Source organism: Labrus bergylta, chromosome 9, assembly GCF_963930695.1.
Source record: "Labrus bergylta chromosome 9, fLabBer1.1, whole genome shotgun sequence".
NCBI classification, from domain to species: Eukaryota; Metazoa; Chordata; class Actinopteri; order Labriformes; family Labridae; genus Labrus; species Labrus bergylta.
In genome coordinates this window covers 21,286,733-21,310,114 of record NC_089203.1, presented here as the reverse complement: position 1 = coordinate 21,310,114, position 23,382 = coordinate 21,286,733, and the positions used below count along the sequence as shown (strand labels likewise).

At 46.2% G+C, this 23,382-nt stretch overlaps 1 protein-coding gene across 1 annotated transcript in view; it reads right to left on the bottom strand.

Moving 5' to 3' along the window:
* Window positions 1–23,382, bottom strand: part of slit3 (slit homolog 3 (Drosophila)) — a gene marked incomplete in the record, with an annotated part of 235,943 nt that overhangs the window by 202,310 nt on the left and 10,251 nt on the right. Inside the window, 3 exon segments of the mRNA XM_065958425.1 lie at window positions 6,401–6,472; window positions 10,022–10,093; window positions 15,541–15,612. Of these exon segments, the coding sequence (XP_065814497.1) occupies window positions 6,401–6,472; window positions 10,022–10,093; window positions 15,541–15,612 (216 nt within the window).

Here is a 23,382-nt window from a genome sequence, read left to right as displayed (position 1 = left end):
ACACGCACACACACACGCACACACACACGCACACACACACAGATACATGTTTTTAAGGAGACATGTACAAACAAATGCAGGACGTTTACAAACATGTAGCATATGCAGACGCAAACAGAGACACAAATTACTAAACGATGTGTGCACATCTCGCATGCACACACAAACAAACACACACACACAAACACACACACACACAGCATGCTGTAAATTCATACACAGATTGACCCTAATTACACACGTAAAGATATGCGGACTCAATTATAATCATGTATATCGCACAGAGACACACACACATGTAAATACAGCGTGTAAACAGATCAAGGCTAACGTCAGCGAGCTTTAGCTGTGTTTGCCCCCCCCCCCCTACACTCACCTTTATTTGCAAGTTTAAATAACTACCACATGCAGCCTCTGTGCTATTCCAGTGTGAGCGTATAAAAATTCTTTGCAATAACAAAAAAAAAAAGAGGAAAATCTACGGACCCCCGACGAGCCTCCCACGAACATTTCATTCCTTCGGGCCCTGCGGCAAGCTAGCCGGCTAAAGTAGGCAGCTGAAAGGGAAAGGTGTTGCTGCTGTGAACTTTAAGACCTCCTGGTTGATGAATTCAACACTCGGGCTCGTTTAATCTAACACTTCCAGATAGAAAGACACACATGAGCCTACACACACACACACACACACACACACACACATAAACTTCCTAACTTTTGACCTATTGACAGCTCTCACAGCAGAGACAAACTAAACTTTAGAGGAGTAAGAATTAAGACTCAAAACTGTTCAAAGCTAAACGCAGAGTAAGTTCTGAAACAGAAGCAAGAAAACCTCATTATGTTCCCGCTGCTAAAAGACGGATTCTAGTCGAATGATTAACATGAACGTGTCGAGCAAAAAAAACATGAAGGGCTGATGTTAGAGCGGCCCAACGTCAGGGTGTTCCCAGGAAGACAAAAGAAAGGGCTGAGCACTCGCTCGCTCCCTCTGCTCCTCCTTTGCTCTCTCTCTCTCTCCTGTCTCTCTGCAGCGTGTATTTATCTAAATATGTCGCTCTGCTGACAGGGCTGTGGGACTCGCACACAAAAACACACGAGCCACTAAGAGCAGCCTTATTTTAGATGAGCTCGGGTCAGGATCGCTCTGAGCAAATGTCTTCACTTTCCTGACTATGAGTGAATCTCCGTGAGGGGCCCTGTGGTGCAGCTCAACAATGGAGCCTACGGGCTTTGTGGTGCAGCATCGTACTGGATCACCCGCTGTCATCTTAAACCAACTGCTGTGTTTTCCATGTTTAGGAAGCAATGACGCCAAGAATGTAAGTATGATTGATAAACCTGGTGGAAACATACACACAGTGTCCTGCAGTGCAGGGGCCTGTGGTGCAGCTGCATAGTGGAGCCCATTCAAGCCTCTTGTTGAAGCATCATGCCGTAACACACTGTGATCTCCAACCTACCGAAACATGATTTTCCATGTTTAGAGAGTAATTACTAGAAGTCAAATTGAATGTAAGTTTGATGGATAAACCTGTTGGAAACAAACACATTGTTTACTTCAGTGCATAGGCCCTGTGGTGCAGCTGCGTGTCAGGACCTACGAGCTTTGTGGTGCAGCTGCATACCATGGTTTCAACTTCTGAGTCATGTTTAATTATTAGAAAGTTCTGTCGTGGGCGTGTGGTTAAATAAAAAGTCTGCCCTGAATGAACACACACACACACACGCGCACACACACACGCACACACGCGCACACACGCACACGCACGCACACGCACACACACACACGCACACACACACGCACACACGCACACACGTGCACGCACGCACACGCACACACACACACAAAGCTGTGACTCTGCATCCAGCGCCTGTGGTGTTAAATCAGTGTGAGAGGTGGCGTGAGAGATGTGTGTGTGTGTGTGTGTGTGTGTGTGTGTGTGTGTGTGTGTGTGTGTGTGGCTCTTATTTGTTTCTCGCACCCAGTGGCGTGAAAATCAAACAAAGCGCCTGGAGCCTAGTGACAAGAAAACAATAAACAGTTCCTGACGGCAATACAAACTAAAATCTGTTTGTTGCGTTGGTGTGTGGGAGTGCAAATGAATAAAGGACAAAGAGGAGGGGGGGGGGGGGGGGGGAAGTCAATGAGTAATCGGGTTCATGAGAAATAAGTGCAGACAATTTACGTTCACCGCTTACCCTTCAAGACCCCTCCCACCAATCACAGCTGAAGCCTGGCCTGCAGCAGCCAATCACTGGACGTGCAGAGTACGCCCACTTCCTGTAACACTAACCGCAGCATTCCAGCAGGTAAACTACTGCAGTCGCCTCTAAATGGACAATTAGCCAAGATTAAAGGAGAAGTCCTCGTCTTTCCCCATTAACTTCATTAGGAGGAAAAGACATCTCGAATGACCCCCGTGCTCCCTTTAGCCCCCTCCTCCCCCTCCCCTCTCTCTCTCTCTCTCTCTCTCTCTCTCTCTCTCTCTCTCTCGTCCAGCTTCTTAGTTGGAGAGTTGTATTTACAGTAACTATGGGAAGAGGACATCCAGGAGTTCACATCTGGGAGCTCCGATGAAACATCTGGAGGTTAAAGTGCATTGCTCAAGTGGTAACCTGAAGTTGCCAAAAGGTCAGCGTGGCCGTCAGAGCACAGATTTACACTCTGACTGGATTAAATCCTTCACCAGCATCCCGCCGGACAGGAACGCACTTTTTCTTTCCATTAAGCCTCCAAAAAAAAAAAAAAAGTTTAGGGCTGAATGCCCGTCTGCTCGTGTCCCTGCTGTGAAGCATTTAGAGTTTGCGATAATAAAATCTGAAAACAACACACAGGAGTTTACAAGATGAAATATGGTGGATGAAGCAACAACGGCCACATTAGTAGACTGCTTCTTCTTCACAGCTATAGACAGCTGTTTTATTTTCTGTGTCTATAAATGTTGAAACATGGTCAGAAGTCAGCTCCTTCATTATGTAATGCTCAGAATCCGATGCCCCGCCTGAGCTCCAGTGTTGAGGGAAGAGAGGAAATCTCTGTCCGGTCTGACGTTACCCTCCTTCTTCTTCTTTGTTGCAGTCCTCTCCTCTCATGCAAACCAATCAACTGCAACCTGAGCTGCTCTAATGGGGAGGGGGTGGGGGGGGGGTGGATGCTGCTTCATGAGTATCACTGGCTGTAAACCAAAAAGCTGGGGGCCCTGCACAGCGCACACAAACTCAGGCATACGTAAAAAAAAGTCCACACACATGCAGCTACCAGAGCAGAAAGTAAAGATAACAGGATGAGGCTGAGCCGGGTCGGCGTTATTAGACGGGAGGACTCTCAGCCGTCGAGGTCACTCAGCAAAGCAAACCCCCGTCGATACTCTACAGTGTGCACCGACGCACAAAAGACCACCGACTCCTATTTTCCATCCGACCTATTGTGATTTGTGCTTTTCGAAAAACAGAAATTCAGAGCTTAAACTGTGTGTGTGTGTGTGTGTGTGTGTGTGTGTGTGTGTGTGTGTGTGTGTGTGTGTGTGTTTTTGCAACCACAGTCTCTACAAACTGTGGGGGGACCCGACCACAGACTGCACACACTGAAGCCCACAGACTCCGATCCACCATCCATCTGTATCACCGTCACTATCATTGTTTTCACTCAGCTCCCCCCGCTATCGAGAACCTTCAGGGTCAAAGACACCCAACCCCCCCCCCCCCGATTTGACCGCCACTTCCCGCTCAATCAGAACATTTTCCAATAAGACCCGAAGCCAACGCTTCAATTGTCTCAGCAGGATCCAGGACTCTGGGGTAGGATCACCACTATCCATCTTGATACCTCTTGCTTTAACCTCCCACCCTCCCAAAGCAGCAGAAACCCACCAACCCCTGCCTGCCCCCTTAATGCCGGTCCAGATCCTCGGCTCTCCCACCGTCTCCAAACCTCAAACCACACGGCTCTAATGGGGGGGTTAAGAGGTAATTCCTATCACACTGCCATCATTTAATATCTAACCGAGGCTGACAGAGAGGAAGGTTACGAACCCCAAACCAGAAAGCCACCAGTAAACCTCCCACTCCTCCCTCTGAGTCTCCTACTGGTTCTCCCTCTTCTTCTTCTTCTGCCTCTCTGTATTCCTTTTTTTAACATTTACAAACTCTCCTGTCACCTTCTCGCGCTAAAGGAAATGAAAACACGGCGCTAAAAGTGTATGAAAAAAGAGATTGAATCCTTTTTTTTTTTTTAAGATTTACTTTTGGGCTTTTTGTGCTTTTAATGTAGAGATAGGACAGTGGATAGAGCCGGAAATCAGGAAGAGAGATCGGGGAACGACATGCGGAAAAGGAGCCACAGGCCGGACCCGAACCGCCCGTCCGGAGGACCTCAGCCTCCACACATGGGGCGTGCGCTCTAACCACTGCGTCCCCCTGTTCAAATCCTTTGAGTGTCACCATACCTTTCAAAATACGTCAATGCTGCTTCCATTATTTTGCAGGAAACACAAAGTGAACCAGGATGTAAAGTCGATAAAAGTGGAAAAAAGAAAAGCGTCTGAAGCTTCGAGATGTTGAAGGAAAACTCTGTAAACAAACCTTGCTACCTGAGTCGATGCCAAGTCTGTAATTCGCTGAGAAAAAAAACAACGAATGCAAAAAAGGATCAAAAGTCCCGGCGAAGGAAGAGAAGGAGTGGAAAAGAGCGAAAAGAAAATCACAGGAGGAAACTCCAGACGCTGTAATTGAGATTGTGCTGATGGTGAAGTGGGGATATAAAGAACATGAGATTTATAATGTTCAGTTTGGAACACGTTCACGCTTTCCACTCGCTCACCGAGTCGACCGAACGCTCCACAGGGATCCATTATCGACCGGCGATAAATACGAGCCATCGAGAACAATTAGAGGTTTTATAGAAGAGAGAGCCAGGCGGAGAAGGAGATCGTCCGTCACTCATGAAGAAGAAGAAGATAAAGAGGTTTGAGTGAGTGAGTGAATGTGTTTCTATCTGTGTGTGATCCTGGAAGCCACAGTTGACGTAAATGAACAATCTGTTTTCAGCCTTGCCAGTCAGCGTCGCTGTCTTCAGCAATACATCACACTCTGCCACAGATATATGAAACATGGCATCAGTCTGTCAGGAGGTTTGGACCGAGGTTTCACAGCCTGCACCCCGCTGAGGAAGAATCAATCTTACTGTCATGGGGGATCGTATTAAGAAATCAGTACAGGAAACGTTTATTTTCATCTTCATAAACTCCTATTCATATGACCAGTTTCACTTTCTTTGTTGTTTGTTATTGGACCACTTCACTTTGAATAGCATTGTGACCTTACTGAACATCTCTGATAATATTTTGCAGAAAGGTTTTCATTTAAATTTGTACATGTCGCTTTTTTCATGACCTGAAGCTTCCACAAAGTCAAACACAGAAGAAGACTTTTTTTTTCCTTCAACAAAGAAAGCTTCTGCCTCGTGGAAATATTATAAAAGGGAGGACGAGAAGTGAAAAGTATAAAGTCCCAGCGCTGGTATTCCCTATCCTTACACCTCACAACAAACACAAACTCATGACACCAGATACCGTAGAGGGATTTGGGTTGTGCATGCAAAACGCACAGCCACACAAACACAAGACATACAATGAAAAGCAACGAGCAACCAAAAGGGACACACACTTTACCTCGCACACACACACACACACACACACACACACACACACACACACACACACACACACACACACACACACACACACACATGACCACGCAGTGTGAACCTCTAGTTTCACTTGAAGACGGCCCAACGCAAACAGCCATAAAGTTTAGAAAGGGTTTCAACCTTCAACCTGAACCGACACAGACTCAGCGAGGAGAAGACAAATAGAGAACCTGAGTAAGGAAAAGGGAGGCCGAGTGAGCGCACCAGCGGGACCCAAACACACAAAGAGAAAGAGAGAGAGAGAGAGAGTGTGTGTGTGTGTGTGTGTGTGTGTGTCTGGGAATGTGAGATGAAATAAACCAAAGAAGGAGGGAAAGTGGGAGGCTTCTCTGCATCACTTTGACCCATTCGTACACTCTGGGAAAAACGACATATTCAGGAATAAAATAAATCCCGTACAGGTCCAAGCTAAACATTCCCTGCAGGCACACATTCACCTCCTGCAAAATCACACACACACCTGACAGTCTTTTTCACCTCTCGACAGGAGACACAGAGCGGCGCTGTGTGACCTGCCGCGGGACTTGAACCCTCGAGCCTGGATAAAAGTCCCGACATTGCACCGTGGCTGTGTTTTCAAATGGATCGCATGACACATCAAAAGAGACAGAAACGAGAGGCGGGGGGGGGGGGGACTGTGAGAGATTGGGGGGGAGGAAAGAGAGAGAAGAGCAAACATAAACGTGTACTCACAGTCGTCCGAGTTTGGGGTTGGACTGGAAGAGAAGCTCTGGGAGGACCTGGAGTTTGTTTCTGTTCAGGCGACTGTGGGGTTAAGAAAAGGTAAAAAAGTCAATAATGTTTTTATTGGAGAGAAAAGTTCAAGAACACGCTCAAATGTCTCTGACCCTCGCTCCTCCATCGATGTAACTATCACCAACCAGGCGGCCGCATCACCTTCAAGGTCAGCAGGTTTTCCGGTTCAAAGGTTGAGCTCGTGTCTGTTTTTCCTCCAGGTTATCGTGCCGTGATATGTGGCGTGTGTGTGTGTGTGTGTGCGTCAGTCACTAGCTATAGCGCTGTAAGCTCTTTAAATAGTCGTCACGATCATCCTTGCATGTGCTTTGACCTGGGAGTGAAAGGTGGAACCAGTTTAGGGATCCACTTATTTGAGTTTGCACCCTGTAAATCTATGCAAATAAGTCAAAAAGACACAGTGCTGGCTTCTCCTACAACAATGCAGCAGCCAGTTTATCCTCCTTCTAACTTTAGATTCTGGTCCTGAATGCTCTGGATTTGTTTGGAACAGAGAAGTTAGTCAAACCAACAGGTGTTGCAGCAATGGACCAGCGGGCAAGAGAACTGGTTCAGACAGAAGTGATTGTACCCGATATAAAAAGCCTCTGCATGTTTCTAATAAGCTCCACGAGCAGAAACGTGCTCAAACTAGGATCAATACTGGAGATGCTTTTGAAAAATGGAGAGAGGTTGGAACGCAGAAAGGTTTACAGACCGATGCAGAGCTGGATAAACACTGAAGCTTCAGTGTCCACCACATGACAACCTGCGTGAACATCGACTCTAGAGGGGGGGGGGGGGAGACAGTTCTCTACAATGTTTAGAATTCTGACTGCAGTACCCATTTTAAACACTAGATGACAGAGTTACATACTGCTCATTTAACCTTAGTAAAAACAGCAAAATTATATAATGTTGGGGGAAAATCTGTTTGCAAAAGAGGCCAAAAACAATGAAGAGGGGGAACGAATGGCCTCACCCAACAGGTAGACTTGTGTGTGTGTGTGTGTGTGTGTGTGTGTGTGTGTGTGTGTGTGTGTGTGTGTGTGTGTGTGTGTGTGTGTGTGTGTGTGCAGACGCAGGGTGTGGTGTGCTGCAGCAGAGATAGAGGAGGACAGTGTGACTGCAGGGAGTGAAAGTGTTATCAAGCTACCAAAAGCATTCTGCTGAGAAACGAGGCGTGGAGGGGAAAAAGTAGAGGGGGGGGTCAGGGGGGTCACGGAGTAGTATCTGTGCTGGAGAAGACGCAGACACCAACCTTTTCACCCCGCTGATAATGATAATAAGACCCTGACTTTCACTCCTGTGTGCCCCCGATGGAAAGAGAGCGGCAGTCCAAGAAGAGATATCCTCCATTTGAAATAATTGACCCCTGCTCCGAGAGAATAACTGCTCGTACCCAAAGTGAAACACGTGATCGGCTTCTATTACACTTATGAGTCACTTTAAGACGTCGGCTCACAAATCTGCCCCTGGGTTTTTTTTTTTTTAAAGGATTCCTTTGTGTATTTCTTACAAAATAATGACGAGCTCACTTTGAAATAACACCAGGCCACAAGCTGATGGCCGCTATATATTTAGAATTTTGGGAAATGGGCGCTAAGAATCAGAATCAGATCCAGCAGAAATGGTCCAGAGACTTTAGACAAATAATCTCAGAGGCAGCCCAAAAGCTCAAAATCCAGAAATGGGATCTATTTTTGTTAGGAAAACCAAATAAAAAAACACTTTGCACAGCATAAACCTTATTCTCTTAGCAAAACGTCAACGTCTTAGACCTCTTAGGAGACTAAAGAGCTGCTAATTTGTTCAAAATTAACCAATAAGATGAACTCTCCATATTTCATGTTTTGACTTACATGAATCCCCTCCCCCCCTAAAGAGTTGACTCCATGTTTTTCACATTGTGACGCCATAAATCACACAGGCTCAGCATCGAGACCTCTCGCCCCCGACCTTTCACCCTAACAGGCGGAACATCAGAGGAGCTGTCAGCTAAGCATTTTAAAAAGCATTTCACTATCAGAGGAGTCAAAACATTCAGGAGCCTCATGCTCCGAGTCCCAACAGCCAACCACCTCATCGACTGAACGACGTGGCGTAAAAGAGGCGTTATTTTCAAACAGGCTTAGATCAATGAAATGCTCCTCTGCCTCGACCTTTGACCCGCCCTGACACAGCGCGTTAAAGAGCCTTTTAACACCGCAGCAGCCCGTCACCTCTCGCTCTCTCTATCAGACGCGGGATCTTCATTTAGAGAGACGCACATGTTGCCGCCACTCAGAGTCATCTGGCCTTGAAGTCAGAAACATCATGACTGTGAGAAAACATCTGTGAGCAAAGCGTGCTTAAGGTCCTCTGATTCTTAGCATGGACCTGCGTCTGCACTCCCCACATCATGAGGGAAACGAAGATTCTCAGGCATGATGCTCCGATGTAAACACGTTTGGCATTTTGATTTCTGCTCGTTAAAAAAAGCCATTACTCAGTGCTGGTTGCTTCCTGACCCCACAACACATTTTTTTCTTATAGTCCACTGCACAGCTTCTACATTGCACCTTTTGTCAATTTTTATTTTAATTTTTTTAATATTTAATATTTTACATTTTTCAAATTCTATTGTATATATTGTAATAGCTTTTTATGGTTTATTATTTAAGTTGTTGCTAGTTCTACTTTATTTCCTTGTTAATTGTTTAGCACCAATACACCATGTCAAATTCCTTGTATGTGTAAATGTACTTGGCAATAAACCCCGATTCTGATTCTGAACTTTTGAAGAAGAAACAATCTGACACACAGCCTGAACAGATTCATCAATGAAGAGTGTTTTCAGCTCCAGTCTGAGTCTAACTGACCGTGAATCTAAGACTGTGCAGAAACTTAAAATGATGCTCTCATCAGCTGCAGCTACACGCGTTGTGATTGGCCGTCTGAAACCAGGTGATTTCCTCCGGCAGAGGCATAAACATACAGGTGTGTGTGTCTGTGTGTGTGTAAATGTTGTGTTGTGCACTCACACCTGGAGTCTGTTGACTAGAGCCTTAGTGTGAGCTGAAGGACACACGCACGCACGCACACACACACGCACACACGCACACACGCACACACGCACACGCACACACACACACACACACACACACACACACACACACGCACAAACAAGCATGAACGCTGAACAAGGCGGGAAAAGTGACAAATTCCTCCACGGTGTGTGAAGTGGATGGACTCCAGTGACATTCAGGTACATTCTGTGTGTGTGTGTGTGTGTGTGTGTGTGTGTGTGTGTGTGTGTGTGTGTGTGTGTGTGTGTGTGTGTGTGTGTGTGTGTGTGTGTGTGTGTGTGTGTGTGTACACAGAATGGACAACAGCAGGTCACTGTGTGTGCAAGTCGTGGTTAAATGTGTGTGACTTTGTGGACCCTGGGAGAACATGGGTGCATGTTTTTGGGACACTCGGGTGTTCATGTGTTGCTTCCTGGTTGGTGTCCGCGAGCATTCAGCGACCTGAAGTTAGCATGAGCTGTTGTCTCGAGGTAGCAGCGATATATATATATATATATGATGGTACACTTACAGTCTCTCTAGCAGTCGGAGGTCTTGGAAGGCTCCTCGCTCGACTACAGTGATCTGGTTGTCCTCCAGGTGACTGTGGGGACGAACATGGAGACACAGAGAAAAGGACAACAGATGTTTACCGATGAGATTATTCACAGAGACATATTTACATGAGTGAGCAGGGAGGGAACTAACAGGGAGTATCAAAACAGGCCAAAGAAGTCTCATGTGTAATATGTGTCTGCAGCAGACATTTCAAACTCCAGAGGTGGAACTGAGGGAGATCTTTGTAGTTAGGGTTACACATGTGCAGCCAGGCTGAGCTGGAGATTCACTGTGAGAGGAGAAGCAGCAGATAAATCTCCTGCAGTGGACGGATGGAGCTTCAGCCGCATGCCAGAGAGAAACTTAGAGATCTTCTAACATGGAAGGAGACACTCGCACATTTTTAAGGTAATTGTATAAACAACAAGAAACAAGAAATCACTGCATGGGGAAAAAAAAAAGAAGAAACGACCTGGCATGAAGCGAAGGTTTAAAAAGTCAAAGAAGCTCAGCATTTCACCAATGTCATGACGAAATGAGCCAAAACAAACACTCAACAACCCGTCGCCCTCCCACCCCTCAGACGAGATCTCCCCTCCATGTCTCCTCTGCAGTGTGTGTGTGTGTGTTATGTTTTGGGGCAATATAAGGTATTCCAGACAGGACAGAGTTAAGAAGAGAGAGAGAGAACCTCTTCACTGATATGTGTGTTTATGTTATCTGTCGAAGAAAGTTAAGAGTGACATCTTCGAAAAGAAGACGAGGAGGAGGAAGAGGAGGAGGAGGAGGCTGTAACACTATAAAAGAAAAATGAGGATAAGTAGAATAGGTCAACTTTAATGATGTCCAACCCAGAAGGTCATAAAGCATGCAGCGGTTAGTGAGGGGTTTCGCATTTATATCAAACTATCAAATGAACATATTGGGGGAAACTGCAAACATCCAGCAAGCTGGGACCAGTTTAAAAAAACTCACACGGAAACCCGACGACAGCAGGAGGAGAAACGTCTGATTCCTCAGCTGACACAAACTGACAGGTGCAAAAACAAAGTGCACAGACGATGCACAGAAATGCACACGCAGCATTAATGTGCAGTGTCAGATTTGTGTGTAAACACGGGGAGAGTAAACACAGGTAAAGCGTTCTGCTTTGGTAGCAAACATACCCAAACACACGTGCTGTTCCACGCTCGCTGCAGCAGAGAGTATCGCCTCAACCAGAGCGAGGGAAATCAAGACTTGGAGTAATTGTTGAAATGAGGGATTTTCCGCACGCTGACTCAATGTATGAAGACGAGGAAGGCCAAGGCGTCTACAGCCAAACACATGTTGTGTGGAGTCGATGCTGGCACGCCGCTCAGATGAGGTATTGTTTTTAGATCGCTCTGTATTAGGCGGCAAGATGGAGAAACAGGGAGGAGACATGTTTTAATGTCATCTGGTGTGTCTGATAACTCTCTCCTCAACAATATAACAACCATTATTAAACACATGATGACATCACGCTACCTTATGGCGCACTCGGAGCACTTGGCCCGTGCAGGAAACGAGGAAACACTTCAGGGGATATTAACTTCACACGCTGTTGACGCACAACGGGTGAAGGTGGAATTAACTTTCCCCCGGCCAAATGTTCAATATCAGGTTTTCACCTACATCCAGATTTGTTTGGAGTTACTTCTCCACAATCTGGAAGAGATCTCGGGATGTGAGGCGGCCAAAGATATCAGGCGAGGTGTTGTGCCTGCAGAGACGAGCCTGTGATTACAGCGAGATGATGTGACGCTCCGATTCAAGAACATTCAGGCCGCTGGACGAGGTGACACGGTTTGGGAAGGAAAGCTGTGCTGAATGTTACATTGGATTAAAGCCCGCAGTCAGATTCAAAGGCTTTAGGGCTCGTGTCCACTAATGACCTTTTTTTTTTTTACACTTTTATGATTATTATTATTTTTTATTCAAGAGTTTTCAGCGCTCAGCGTCCTATCTGGCAGTTTCCACATTCCGCAGCGCGTTCACTACAGAAGCAGACCCGGTGGGGCAGGGTGCACGCCATTGGACGGAGGAAAACCCACAGCGGTAAGCTTACTGATCAAACTGTCAGTCAACTTCACAGCGCTCACAGCGCCTGTTAAAAACAGGTCAACTTTTGGAGCAACGCTGTACTCGTCAGTGTCACTTTTCCCTCACCAGCCAATCAAAATCAAGAAGGGGCGGGACTCCGGTTCCTCAGAGTGATTTAAAACAGACACAGCGGTCTCTACAGAGGGAAGCAGAAGCGAGAGGAGACAACTCTCGTAACCTAGCAACAGTAAAGAGCGTGTGAGAAGTGCTCTGAAATGGATTTGTTGGGCGCTACCTGCACATAGAAAAATGCCACAAGTGGGCAGAGGTACTCAACAAGTCCACATAAGATTTAAAATACAAACAAATGAGTCCCATTAAAATATATATATATCATGTATAGCTAAACTGTGAGTCAGTCTTTTCCACCGAGGACCAATCAGCAATAATCACCTGCCCGTTCACGCCTCTTCACGGGTACTGAGGACTGGCGCTATTAGCCTTCATGAGAAGAATGTTAGACGCAATAAACTACATGCAAACGTTTCCCGTGGGATGTATGTAAGTGCCCAGGAATCTCAGACGTGTGTGTGCGTTAAGTGTGTGTGTGTGTGTGTGTGTGTGTGTGTGTGTGTGTTTAAGAGAGAGGAATAAGAGGGAGAGATAAAGTGGTGGTAAATAACTGCAGCAAAGGTTAAAGGTTACACTCAGTGAGACCATGTCTGCCTTTGTTCCTGACTTCATATTGTATGCACTAGTGTGTGTGTGTGTGTGTGTGTGTGTGTGTGTGTGTGTAACAAAGTGTGTGTGTTCTTTCTCAGACTATCTTCTTCTTCTTCTTCCTAAGCCATCTCCTCCCTGTTTCTTTTAGGGATTTAGAGTGGGGAAATGTCACAGCAGTTTATCACCAACCACATGAAACGAGCTGCTGGCCAACCACACACACACACACGCACACACACACACACACACAGGCGCGCATGCAGAAACACACACGCACACACAGACTGTGTCTCTCTCGCCCTGTCTCAGGTGCTAAAGACGCAGAAGTCCTCGCTCTCTTTATTGTCTTTCTATCTCCTCAAACACACACGGATAAAACCTGAAACATTAACCAGTCCAATCCTCCATTGTCCTCACGAGTATGGTTATAACTGAACAAACACACACACAACCCTATTTCCACTCCTCAGTGTAGTTTGAGCCGGGAGTGTATTTTTATCTGCTGGTCTGGGTAAAACAGAGTGAGGAGGGAAGCTGCATGCAGCCAACAGTGATTATAGTTATTATAGGCCGAAAACACACACATACACACACACACACACACACACACACTGAAGCCACTTGATGCAGAAGAGTGAGAGAGCCCTCGCAGTGGATTAGGACAGCTGAGAGGAGGCGAGGAGTCACACTCTGCTGAGAGCAGCCATTTAGACGAGTCAGCAAAGACTCCTTCTTCTTCATTCTCCCACGGATCATTCACCGCACAGAGGCAGACCATCGAACACAAAGGCAGGCGATCGAACGATGTGCGACTTTTTGATCCAGTAGATGTCGCCCTTGAGCTCCAGCATGAAACCAAAACAAACTGCTGTTTGGCCACACCTCCTCCATACTGAAGCCTCCACTCTCCTCCAGAGACACACCTCCAACCCCTCCTCCACTCACATTCACACAAAGGGGTTTCGCGCAAGCGGCGAACAACATTGTCCTTTGCCCTTGAGCTGCACTCACCTGTGTCCTGCATTGTTGTGTTAGCATGCTAATGTTAGCGCTCTTTAGTTAGCTCGTTGCATGTAAAGTGACACAGTATGAGCGTGATCTAAAAACTCTTACTAACATCCAAATAATCCGTGTGTATGTTCTTCTTCTTCTCTCTAGTCCTTGACTAAAACAGCTTTTATACACAAGGGGAGGAGCCGGCCGCCCAGTCCATGTAAACACGGCTCTGACAACAACACAGGCAGCGGGACTCGAGCTCCTCACTCATTGTAGACAGTCATGACTCAGAGACACATTTACACAGGATAGACTTGATTTATGAGATATTTATGTGGAACATTTTGCACATTCTTTCTTTTAAAGGAGGAATCTCATGAGTGTATTTCTTCTTAATTATGAAATGCGTTCTTATCTGTCTGAGAATCCTGATTTTGGAAAACATTAAATTTCAGCATTCCCAAACTGTTGCTCAGGGAGACACTGGAGATAAGAGAGGACACTGAGTTACATTACTCACACTTTTATGCAAACAGTTGCCAGATATTACAGCCTTGTTGCAGCAGTTGAATAACCCCTGTATGTCATATTTGCCGTGTGGTTGTTTCACCGAGTCCTGCAGCATGTAAGCTCACAGTAAGTCTATTATTCAACCTCCTAAATATTCAGTAATGACTAATGTACCTCTTTTGATTGGACCTCTGCATTCTCCCCTGCACTGAATCCCTCATTAGGACGACAAACTTTGATTTTATAGAGACCCGCTCCCCCTATAGCCACATACAGGCCCATTAGGTAAATATAGCATTAGCTTAATTGCTCCAGCATGGAGGGGTTGCGTTTCTTAATGGGGTTCCTTGTAAAGACACAAACACAGGTCACAGAGAGGAAAAAGAAAGACCTGCTGGTGTGTGCTGGAGTTAAAATCATGTCCTCTTACTGAATGACGTAAGAGGACGTTAGGTTTCTGCTTAAACACAAATAACTTGTGGTATAACTAGGTACGGTGATGCTAACACTTGTAAAGCTTTTTACGCTTTTATTAAGGGAAAGATTATCTTAAAAATCTCTGAACTGCAGCAGTTTTGTTTGGAAAATAAGCGGCGCCACAATGGACCATAGACTGTAAACATTTAAGCCTGTCTGTTCCTGCAGGGGGCGCTGGAGTCCCATCTACGGCGGTCTCCATGCTGGAAATGCTGTCTCAGTCTAACTTTCAGTCAACCTAACGACAGGCTGAGAGCTGGAGCTGAGGCGGGTTTTAAGCCTCCTGACAAACCGTTACACCGCGCCCGCCTGTCAATCATGTCAGCTACAAGCCTTATTGTGACTAACTCTTATCCTTCATCAAATCAAAACTGATGAGTCATCAAAACATTCACCCCCCCGTACAGTGTGTGCCGACTGAGACATGAGCTAATCAGACCTATTTGGTTTTTTGAACCAGGCTGTAAACATGTTAATCTCTGCTGTAAAAACAGGCTTTTTTAGAATGGGTGTGTATGTGACTTCCTGTGCTTCTGCAGCCAGCCTCTAGTGGACACTCGAGGAACTGCAGGATTTTACACTTCAACATGGGCTTCATTTTTTAATATAGGACATAGCTGCTTGGCCCTAATGACCATATCTGGAAACATCCGAAGCCATCAAACAGTTGACAAAATGTCTGCAGGAACTGAACGACATGTTTAAAGAAGCAAACACACTTACAGAATCCTGAGGTTCTTGAGGCCAGAGAAGTCCACCTTAGTGACTCTGGTGATGTTGTTTTTGTTCAGATCCCTGCAGAGAGAGAGAGAGAGACAGAGGGGTCGATCATGGGACTGTTAATTAAGAACATGACATAAATGTGACAGAGAACGAGCTGGAGAACACAAAACATGATTCCACACATTTCATCAAAGAAGACCCACAAAGTGTGTGTGTGATTGTGTGATTGTGTGCCGCTGTGTGTGTTCTCGCTCAGTGGAATTAGTGAATGTGGCAGCAGCACAGAGCGTGAGAATGCCCCACAGCGTGTGAGCCCACACACATCAACAACACAAACACACACATACACAACACACACACACACATACACACACACACACACACACACACACACACACACACACACACACACACACACACACACACACACACACACACACACACACACACACACACACACAGAGAGAAACATACAAACACAAACAAACAGAAACCGAATCACACAAACACTCCTACCGTAAAGTTACCGGGAGAATATGCAAGCAAACACACACACTCCTTCTCTCTCTCTCTCACTCACACACACACACACACACACACACACACACACACACACACACTTGTACGTACGCACGCACACACACACACACTCAGCTCCTGCTGCTCTGAATTATGAGAAACAAACTCTCCAGCAGAAGTGGGATGAAATTATTTTCTCTTTCCATCATCAGAGTTTAAAAGCTTATCGTGTTTCCTGGCTGTCATTCAATCTGTTTTAACTACGGCTGCACAATGTATGCATACTGCAACATGAACTGACTGCCCAAGAGTGTGTGTGTGTGTGTGTGTGTGTGTGTGTGTGTGTGTGTGTGTGTGTGTGTGTGTGTGTGTGTGTGTGTGTGTGCGTAGACTTGTTCCCTGTTTATTGAAACGCTGTCGTACTGGAGGAATTAGGGCAAGGAAAAGAAAAACACGCACACATGGGAGCACAGACAAATAACACACACACACACACACACACACACACACACACACACACACACACACACACACACACACACACACACACACACACACACGCACACACACACACACACACACACACACACACACACACACACACACATAAACAGTCTGGTTTTGCCGGGCCCGCCTGCATGTGTGTTTTTCATAATACACCTAAACATTTATAAATCTGATTTAAGACCATATTAGGTTTCAAAAGGTTTCCACGAGCTGCCGCGGAGAGGAGCACTAATAAGAGCCATACTCCGGCCTGAGACCGGGGCAGGGAACTACACAAAGACCTAAAGAGGGTCCAGGGTCCACCAGGGCTCCTTAAAGGGCTCCAGGTTAATGGATAGTTGCAAAACTTCACTCAATGTGATGATGGTCACCGTACAGAAACACTTGTTGATAAAAGAATGACTTCACATGCTGTTTAAGCAGAAGGAATAAAGAGGACAAATGCAACATTAGCCCTGTTCAGACCGTCGTTACAAGCCGCCATATTTACGCCCGTGTGATGTTTCACCTTCAATCTGATGTCCAAGAGGAGTAATGGGGAGGTGAAGTGACCCCCCCCCCCCCCCCCTTCAATCTTCAGCGGTAGTTACAGAGGCGTTACAGAGGAGAGACGGGATAAACTGAGCCAGCCGGGGAGAACAGCGCTGTGTGTGTGTGTATGCATGTCTGACTGTGTGTATATGTGAACTCCAAGAGGACGACCCTGTCCCACATGTCACGGCTGCGTATCGACACCCAAAGCCCAAAGCTCCGTTGTCCTACTCGGTGAGATGAAGTTAATGTGTTAGCTTAAGTTTGCCTAAACCACACCTTCAATTAGCTGACAAGAGTACTGATACATGGTCACCTCACCACACTCAGTCTCAGGTCCTTCAACCCTCGCTCCTTCCTCATCCCTTCCTATTCAACTCGGCACATCCCTCTCCCATATCCCTCTTATTCCAGGTCCAGTCTGAGCCGTAATCAGTTCGGGTAGATTAAAGCCCGAGACAGAACCCACACTCTCAGTCTCCCGATCACCCTCCCAGACCAGCCGAAAAGACGACGGCCATCTCTCCCCTCCACCCCTCTCTGTGGCGTTGTCCTTGCAAGTGACGACATGTTTAACATTCGCCGTCTTGATGAGATGACACTCCACCCCGAGTTGGAGGTGGAGACGTCATGTTGCCGTTTAATAGAGCAAAGCATGCAATAACCCGCAGAGGTCTCATGTCGCTCAGATTTCTAAAGTGCTGCAGTTTGTGTTAAAATGAACATCACAGACGCCTGCACAGATAAGACGCAGTAATAATAAAGCATGAGACGAGTATTGATCACGTTTACAGGGATGTGAAAGAACCAGGTGTCTGTTTAAACATCCTGACGGTGATCAGAACCAGGAGCAGACTCCCAATAAACCTCTGCTCTCCATCACTCCACATTCATCCACCTCCAACAATCTTTCACTATGTGTTCCATCCCTTCAGTCATCTGAAGTGTCTCCTGTTTCTCCTCGGCTCTTTACTGTCACTCCCTAACAGCCACTTCCCCCCCCCCATGTTCCCAGCCTCCCTCTAATCCCCCCCCCCCCCCCCCCCCCCCATCTCCTGTGCCTTATCTTTCACTGTTTCACAGTTGACTAAACACTTTGCTTCTCTTTTCTCCTAATCTCTCCTCTTTTATCTAAATCTTTCACTCGTTTACAGTCGGCTACATTTTTCCTACACTTCTCTTTTTGTTTCTCAGCGTTCTCCTTTGCTCTCTTCATCCTTATTGCCATCTCTCTCTCTCTCTCTCCATCTCTCTCTCTCCCCCTCTCTCTCTCTCATTCACAGTGGAAACTTCTTCATGCTCTCACCAGGGAAACGACTCCGCACACAAACAAACAGCGAAGATGGAGTGGCAGGTGGAGAGCGACGCAAATGGTAAATGGACTTGAGCTTGAATATTTATTTTCTAGTCTTCTGATGACTCAAAGCGCTTTCCCACCTACACATTCACACGCTGATGGTAGAGGCATCTGTGTAAAGAGTCCGTCAGCCGCCAAAGAAGCGGGAGCAACTCGGGGTCAAGTGTCTTGCCCAAGTATGTCCTCCTTCTAACTTTAAATTCTAGTACTGAATGCTCTGGATTTGTTTGGACCAGAGAAGGTCGGCGGTTTTAAGGCACCCCCCCCCACACGGCCGTTTTGGACGCCCCTTGGTTTGCCAGATATGAGACCAGTTATCAGGTCAAACCAACAGGTGTTGCAGCAATGGAAGATGAATTCTTAAAATATCTGTAAGACTTAAAGCTCGTACTGAGGCGTCCATTTGTTAAACACCTGGTCTGCTGAAGTGCGCCTGTGTGTGTGTGTGTGTGTGTGTGTGTGTGTGTGTGTGTGTGTGTGTGTGTGTGCGTCTGTGTGTCTGTGTGTATGTGTCCACCCAACTTCACTTTAAACTTAACTGGCCAGCTGGTGGACAGACAACCCACAAGACGCTGGAGAACAACAGCTCTGACCTTTATTTGTTGCCATTACAGGCACGTGTGTGTGTGTGTGTGTGTGTGTGTGTGTGTGTGTGTGTGTGTGTGTATAGAGTCACACAGGTTAGGTGTGTGTTGGGGGGCTGGTTGACTTGCAGCACAGCTTTATTGGTCGGCTACACCACAGAGACTGAGAGAAGACAGACGACGTTAAACAAATGACCGATCAGGTGACAAAGAGTCCCGAGAGTTTCATGAAATGGAAAGTCTGAGCGACCACCGCTGCGGTAACACAAGAAATATTAAGAGAAAACAGAGGTTTATGTTTCTGACATGTGGGGTTACTGCCCGGTCGGTTGTTTGTCTCTCTCTCTCTCTGTTTCTCCTCTTTTTTAAACTCTCCTCTCGTTGTTTTCTTGACCTCCTATCGTTGCAACAATAAGGGGATTTCTAGCACAAACAGTTTCCTCTCTCTGTTCTGTCTCTATCTATCCCAAACACTGTGACATTTCCTTTTTTGCATCCTTATCTCTCCATCCCTCCATCCTTTCCCTTTCATCGTCGTCCAACGCTTCATTTACAAATGCGTTCCCTTCCTGCCCTTATTTTCCATCCAGTTCTTCTACTTCTTCCTTTCTCGTCCCTTCGTTCTCTCTCTCTCTCTCGCGATAGGTATGCTCAATTTCGCTCTCTAAACCTCCACGTTTCATAAGGAATCCTAATTGCCTTCTTCCTCTTCCTGTGCGCCCCACGCTCTGCAGTGAGTCTACCACCAGAAAGCAGAGACGGGCGTCAGAGTGATTCAGGATTAGACTTTAAAATGTTTGGAGATATGTTTTATCTTATAATTAGAGATAATCGTTTCCTTTCTTGCATTAAAGGCATAATGACATTTATAAATATCTCATAAATCCAGTCTATCCTGTGTAAATGTGTCTCTGAGTCATGACTGTCTACAATGAGTGAGAAGTCCCGCTGGCTGTGTTGTTGTCAGAGCCGTGTTTACATGGACGGGACGGCCGGCTCCTCCCCTTGTGTATAATACTGTTTTAGTCAAGGACTACAGAGAAGAAGAAGAACATACTCACTGATTACTTGGATGTTAGTAAGAGTTTTTAGATCACTCTCATTCTGTGTCACTTTACATGCAATGTGAAGCTACGTGCTAACTCAAGAGCGCTAACATTAGCGTGCTAACACAACAATGCAGGACACAGGTGATTGCAGCTCGGGCAGAGGACTATAAAGTCCACCGCCTGCGTTCAGACGTTACTCTCCGAGATGCTGGAGCAGTCTGTAGAAGGACGTGAGGGGGGCTTCAGTTCTCGACGGATCCACAGAGGCTAAAAGTCCTCGCTCCGTCCACCAGTCTACAAGAGTCCACAAGAGACAACAAAAGTCAACAAGAGTCCACAAGAGTCCACGAGGGTCAACAAGAGTCCACAAGAGACCGCAAGAGTCAGCAAGAGTCCACAGGAGACAACAAGAGTCCACAAGAGACAACAAGAGTCAACAAGAGTCCACAAGAGTCCACGAGGGTCAACAAGAGTCCACAAGAGACCGCAAGAGTCAGCAAGAGTCCACAGGAGACAACAAGAGTCCACGAGGGTCAACAAGAGTCCACAAGAGACAGCAATAGTCCACAAGAGTCAACAAGAGGGGCTGACATGGAGGCTTCTGCAGTTCTAAACGGATCCACAGACCAGTTTGTTTAGAGCTGAAGAAGTCTTTAGGGGGAGGAGAGGTGACACGTTAAGTCCAGTTACCTTTGGACAGAGCTTCAGGTGTCTGTTGTTGCGTTAGGATCAGCCAGCATCATGGCTGGATTAGTCTGATGATCACAAATCCTCAAACAGAAAACAGGCGTCTGTATTAAATATTTCCCGGGAATGTAAACTCGTAAACTGTAGTTTCTATGTTTGGGATCAAACTGACAAAGACGAGCTCGTGTTTACGAGCAGAGACCCCCAACCGTGGTCGCCGTGTAAACGATTGAATGTCACGTAAATAAAGACGTCAGCACGGAAAACATTTAGAAGAACGACATGCTCAGTCTCTGTTAGAGTCCAACAGGAGGCCACGAGAGACAACAAGAGTCCATAAGAGACAACAAGAAGCCACCAGGGTCCACGAGGGTCCACAGGAGACAACAAGAGACAACGAGAAACAACAAGAGACAACAAGAGGCCATAGGAGTCCACACGAGTCCGCGATAGAAAACAAGAGTCCATAAGAGACAACAAGTCTCTTCATGTTTTGGAACATTTTAGGTTTTTTGGAACTTTTTGGTTTTCTTAGCGACCGTTAGCTGCTGTTTTGAATTTCTGTGATTGTGACGCTAATATGAAGTGAACTCTCTCCTACTACAGATCTGCTCTCTGGGACACACACCAATCATCACTGGGAGGTTTTGATCATTCACATCGTACACACACACGCACACGCACACACACACACACACACACACACACACACACACACACACACACACACACACACACACACACACACACACACACACACACACACACACACACACACACACACACAGGCATGTGGACAGATGAGAACCAGCGAGGAACAACTGATGAGTTCCCCTTTTTAAAATGACACACAGCAGGTTACAGGACGGTTCATACCAAGTATCATGTTCACTCCTTAAATATGAAACTCTACCGGCCAAACATCCTGTAAATAAATAAAGGATTCACTGTGCTACCACAACGTTTATTTTAAGGCGGTTTGGCTGCAGCCCTGAAGAGGACCTGTGTGTGTACGTTCAAGATCAACGAAGAAGAGACACATGCAAACATCTGTGTGGGATGTTTATGTAGTTCTCTTTTCAAATATAGAAAGCAGTCTAATGGTTTGGATGGGCTTCTATTTTTACCGCTTGTTTTCCGTTCATCTCCACCTGCCCAAGATTTCTGTTTTTTTTTTTTTTTTTAACATACTTTATTAATCCATGAGGGAAAATCTGGTCTACACTCTGTTATCGCTTTACAAAAGATCATATGGGATCATATGCAGGAAGGATTTCTCCTTTGTATTCCTCATGTCCCTGTTGTCCACACTTCCTTGCTGCTGAGGTGGCGGTCGGAGCAGGCCGTGCATGAATGAGGATGGCGGTGGTTTAGGGACGTCGGGTGGGAGTGGTGCCAGATCACCTCGCTGAAGGTTGCGGGGAGCTCCGTCTACTTGAGAGACTGGCTTCTGCTGCCGGGACCATAGGGTCCATAGCAGCAGGCCGTCCCCACCAACAAACCTGAGGAACCTACAAGACAAGTCCCTACAGACAGCGATGGCCATGTTGTTTAGGATTCAACATGGCCCCTGTACATTACAGCACAGAAGAACTGACACAGCAAAAGCAAACGTTAGCTAACAACAGAGAGAAAGATCTGCCCAGAAGACAAAGCTTTGTGTGATGTGATGAGTTTAGGGCCCCCGCATCAACACACTCACCCCACTGTCGGAGAGAGAGCTCCTCGTGTGGGCTCTGCATGCTTCTCGGAAACATTCTGACACTTGACATTTAACAATTTGTCTGTTCTGCACCACGCTCTGCTCACAACGGCACAGAGTCTTCCTCTGTTTGTGCAAATAAGAAACCAAATCATTCTGGGAATTTGCAATGACAGACAGCAGGGACAATCAAAGAGTCATTGAAATAATAACTCCAACAGAAGGCTGCAGGGCGCTCTCTTTCGGCCTGTCTGAAGGATGCAAAATATGTCTTAACCAAGAGGCGACCGCCGGTGTTGAAAAATGAAGCCGATGCTGAAGTGTAAAATCCTGCAGTTCCTTGAGTGTCCACTAGAGGCCCATTCAAAAAAGCCTGTTTTTACAGCAGATATTAACATGCTTACAGCCTGGATAAAAAAAAAACAAATAGGTCTAATTAGCTCATGTCTCAGTTGGCACACACTGTACGGGGGGTGAATGTTTTGATTCGGCTACAAAACTGATGATTCATCAGTTTTGATTTGATGAAGGATAAGAGTTATTCACAATAAGGCGTGTAGCTGACCTGATTGACAGGTGGGCGTGGTGTAACGGTTTGTCAGGAGGCTTAAAACCCGCCTCAGCTCCAGCTCTCAGCATGTCGTTAGGTTGACTGAAAGTTAGGCTGAGACAGCATTTCCAGCATGGAGACCGCCATCGATGGGAATCGATGGGTGACATTACTCAGGCTTCGTCCTTTAATATTTACAGTCAATGCTCGTAACTCATATCTGCACCTTTATTCTTGACTTTTTTCTGCCTCCATTAATTATTGTTCTCCAATTGTGGATCAGTTTTCATTTCCCATTATTCATCATTAGCTTAAAATTTGATTGGTTTATTATGTTCCTTCATGTGTTACCGTCT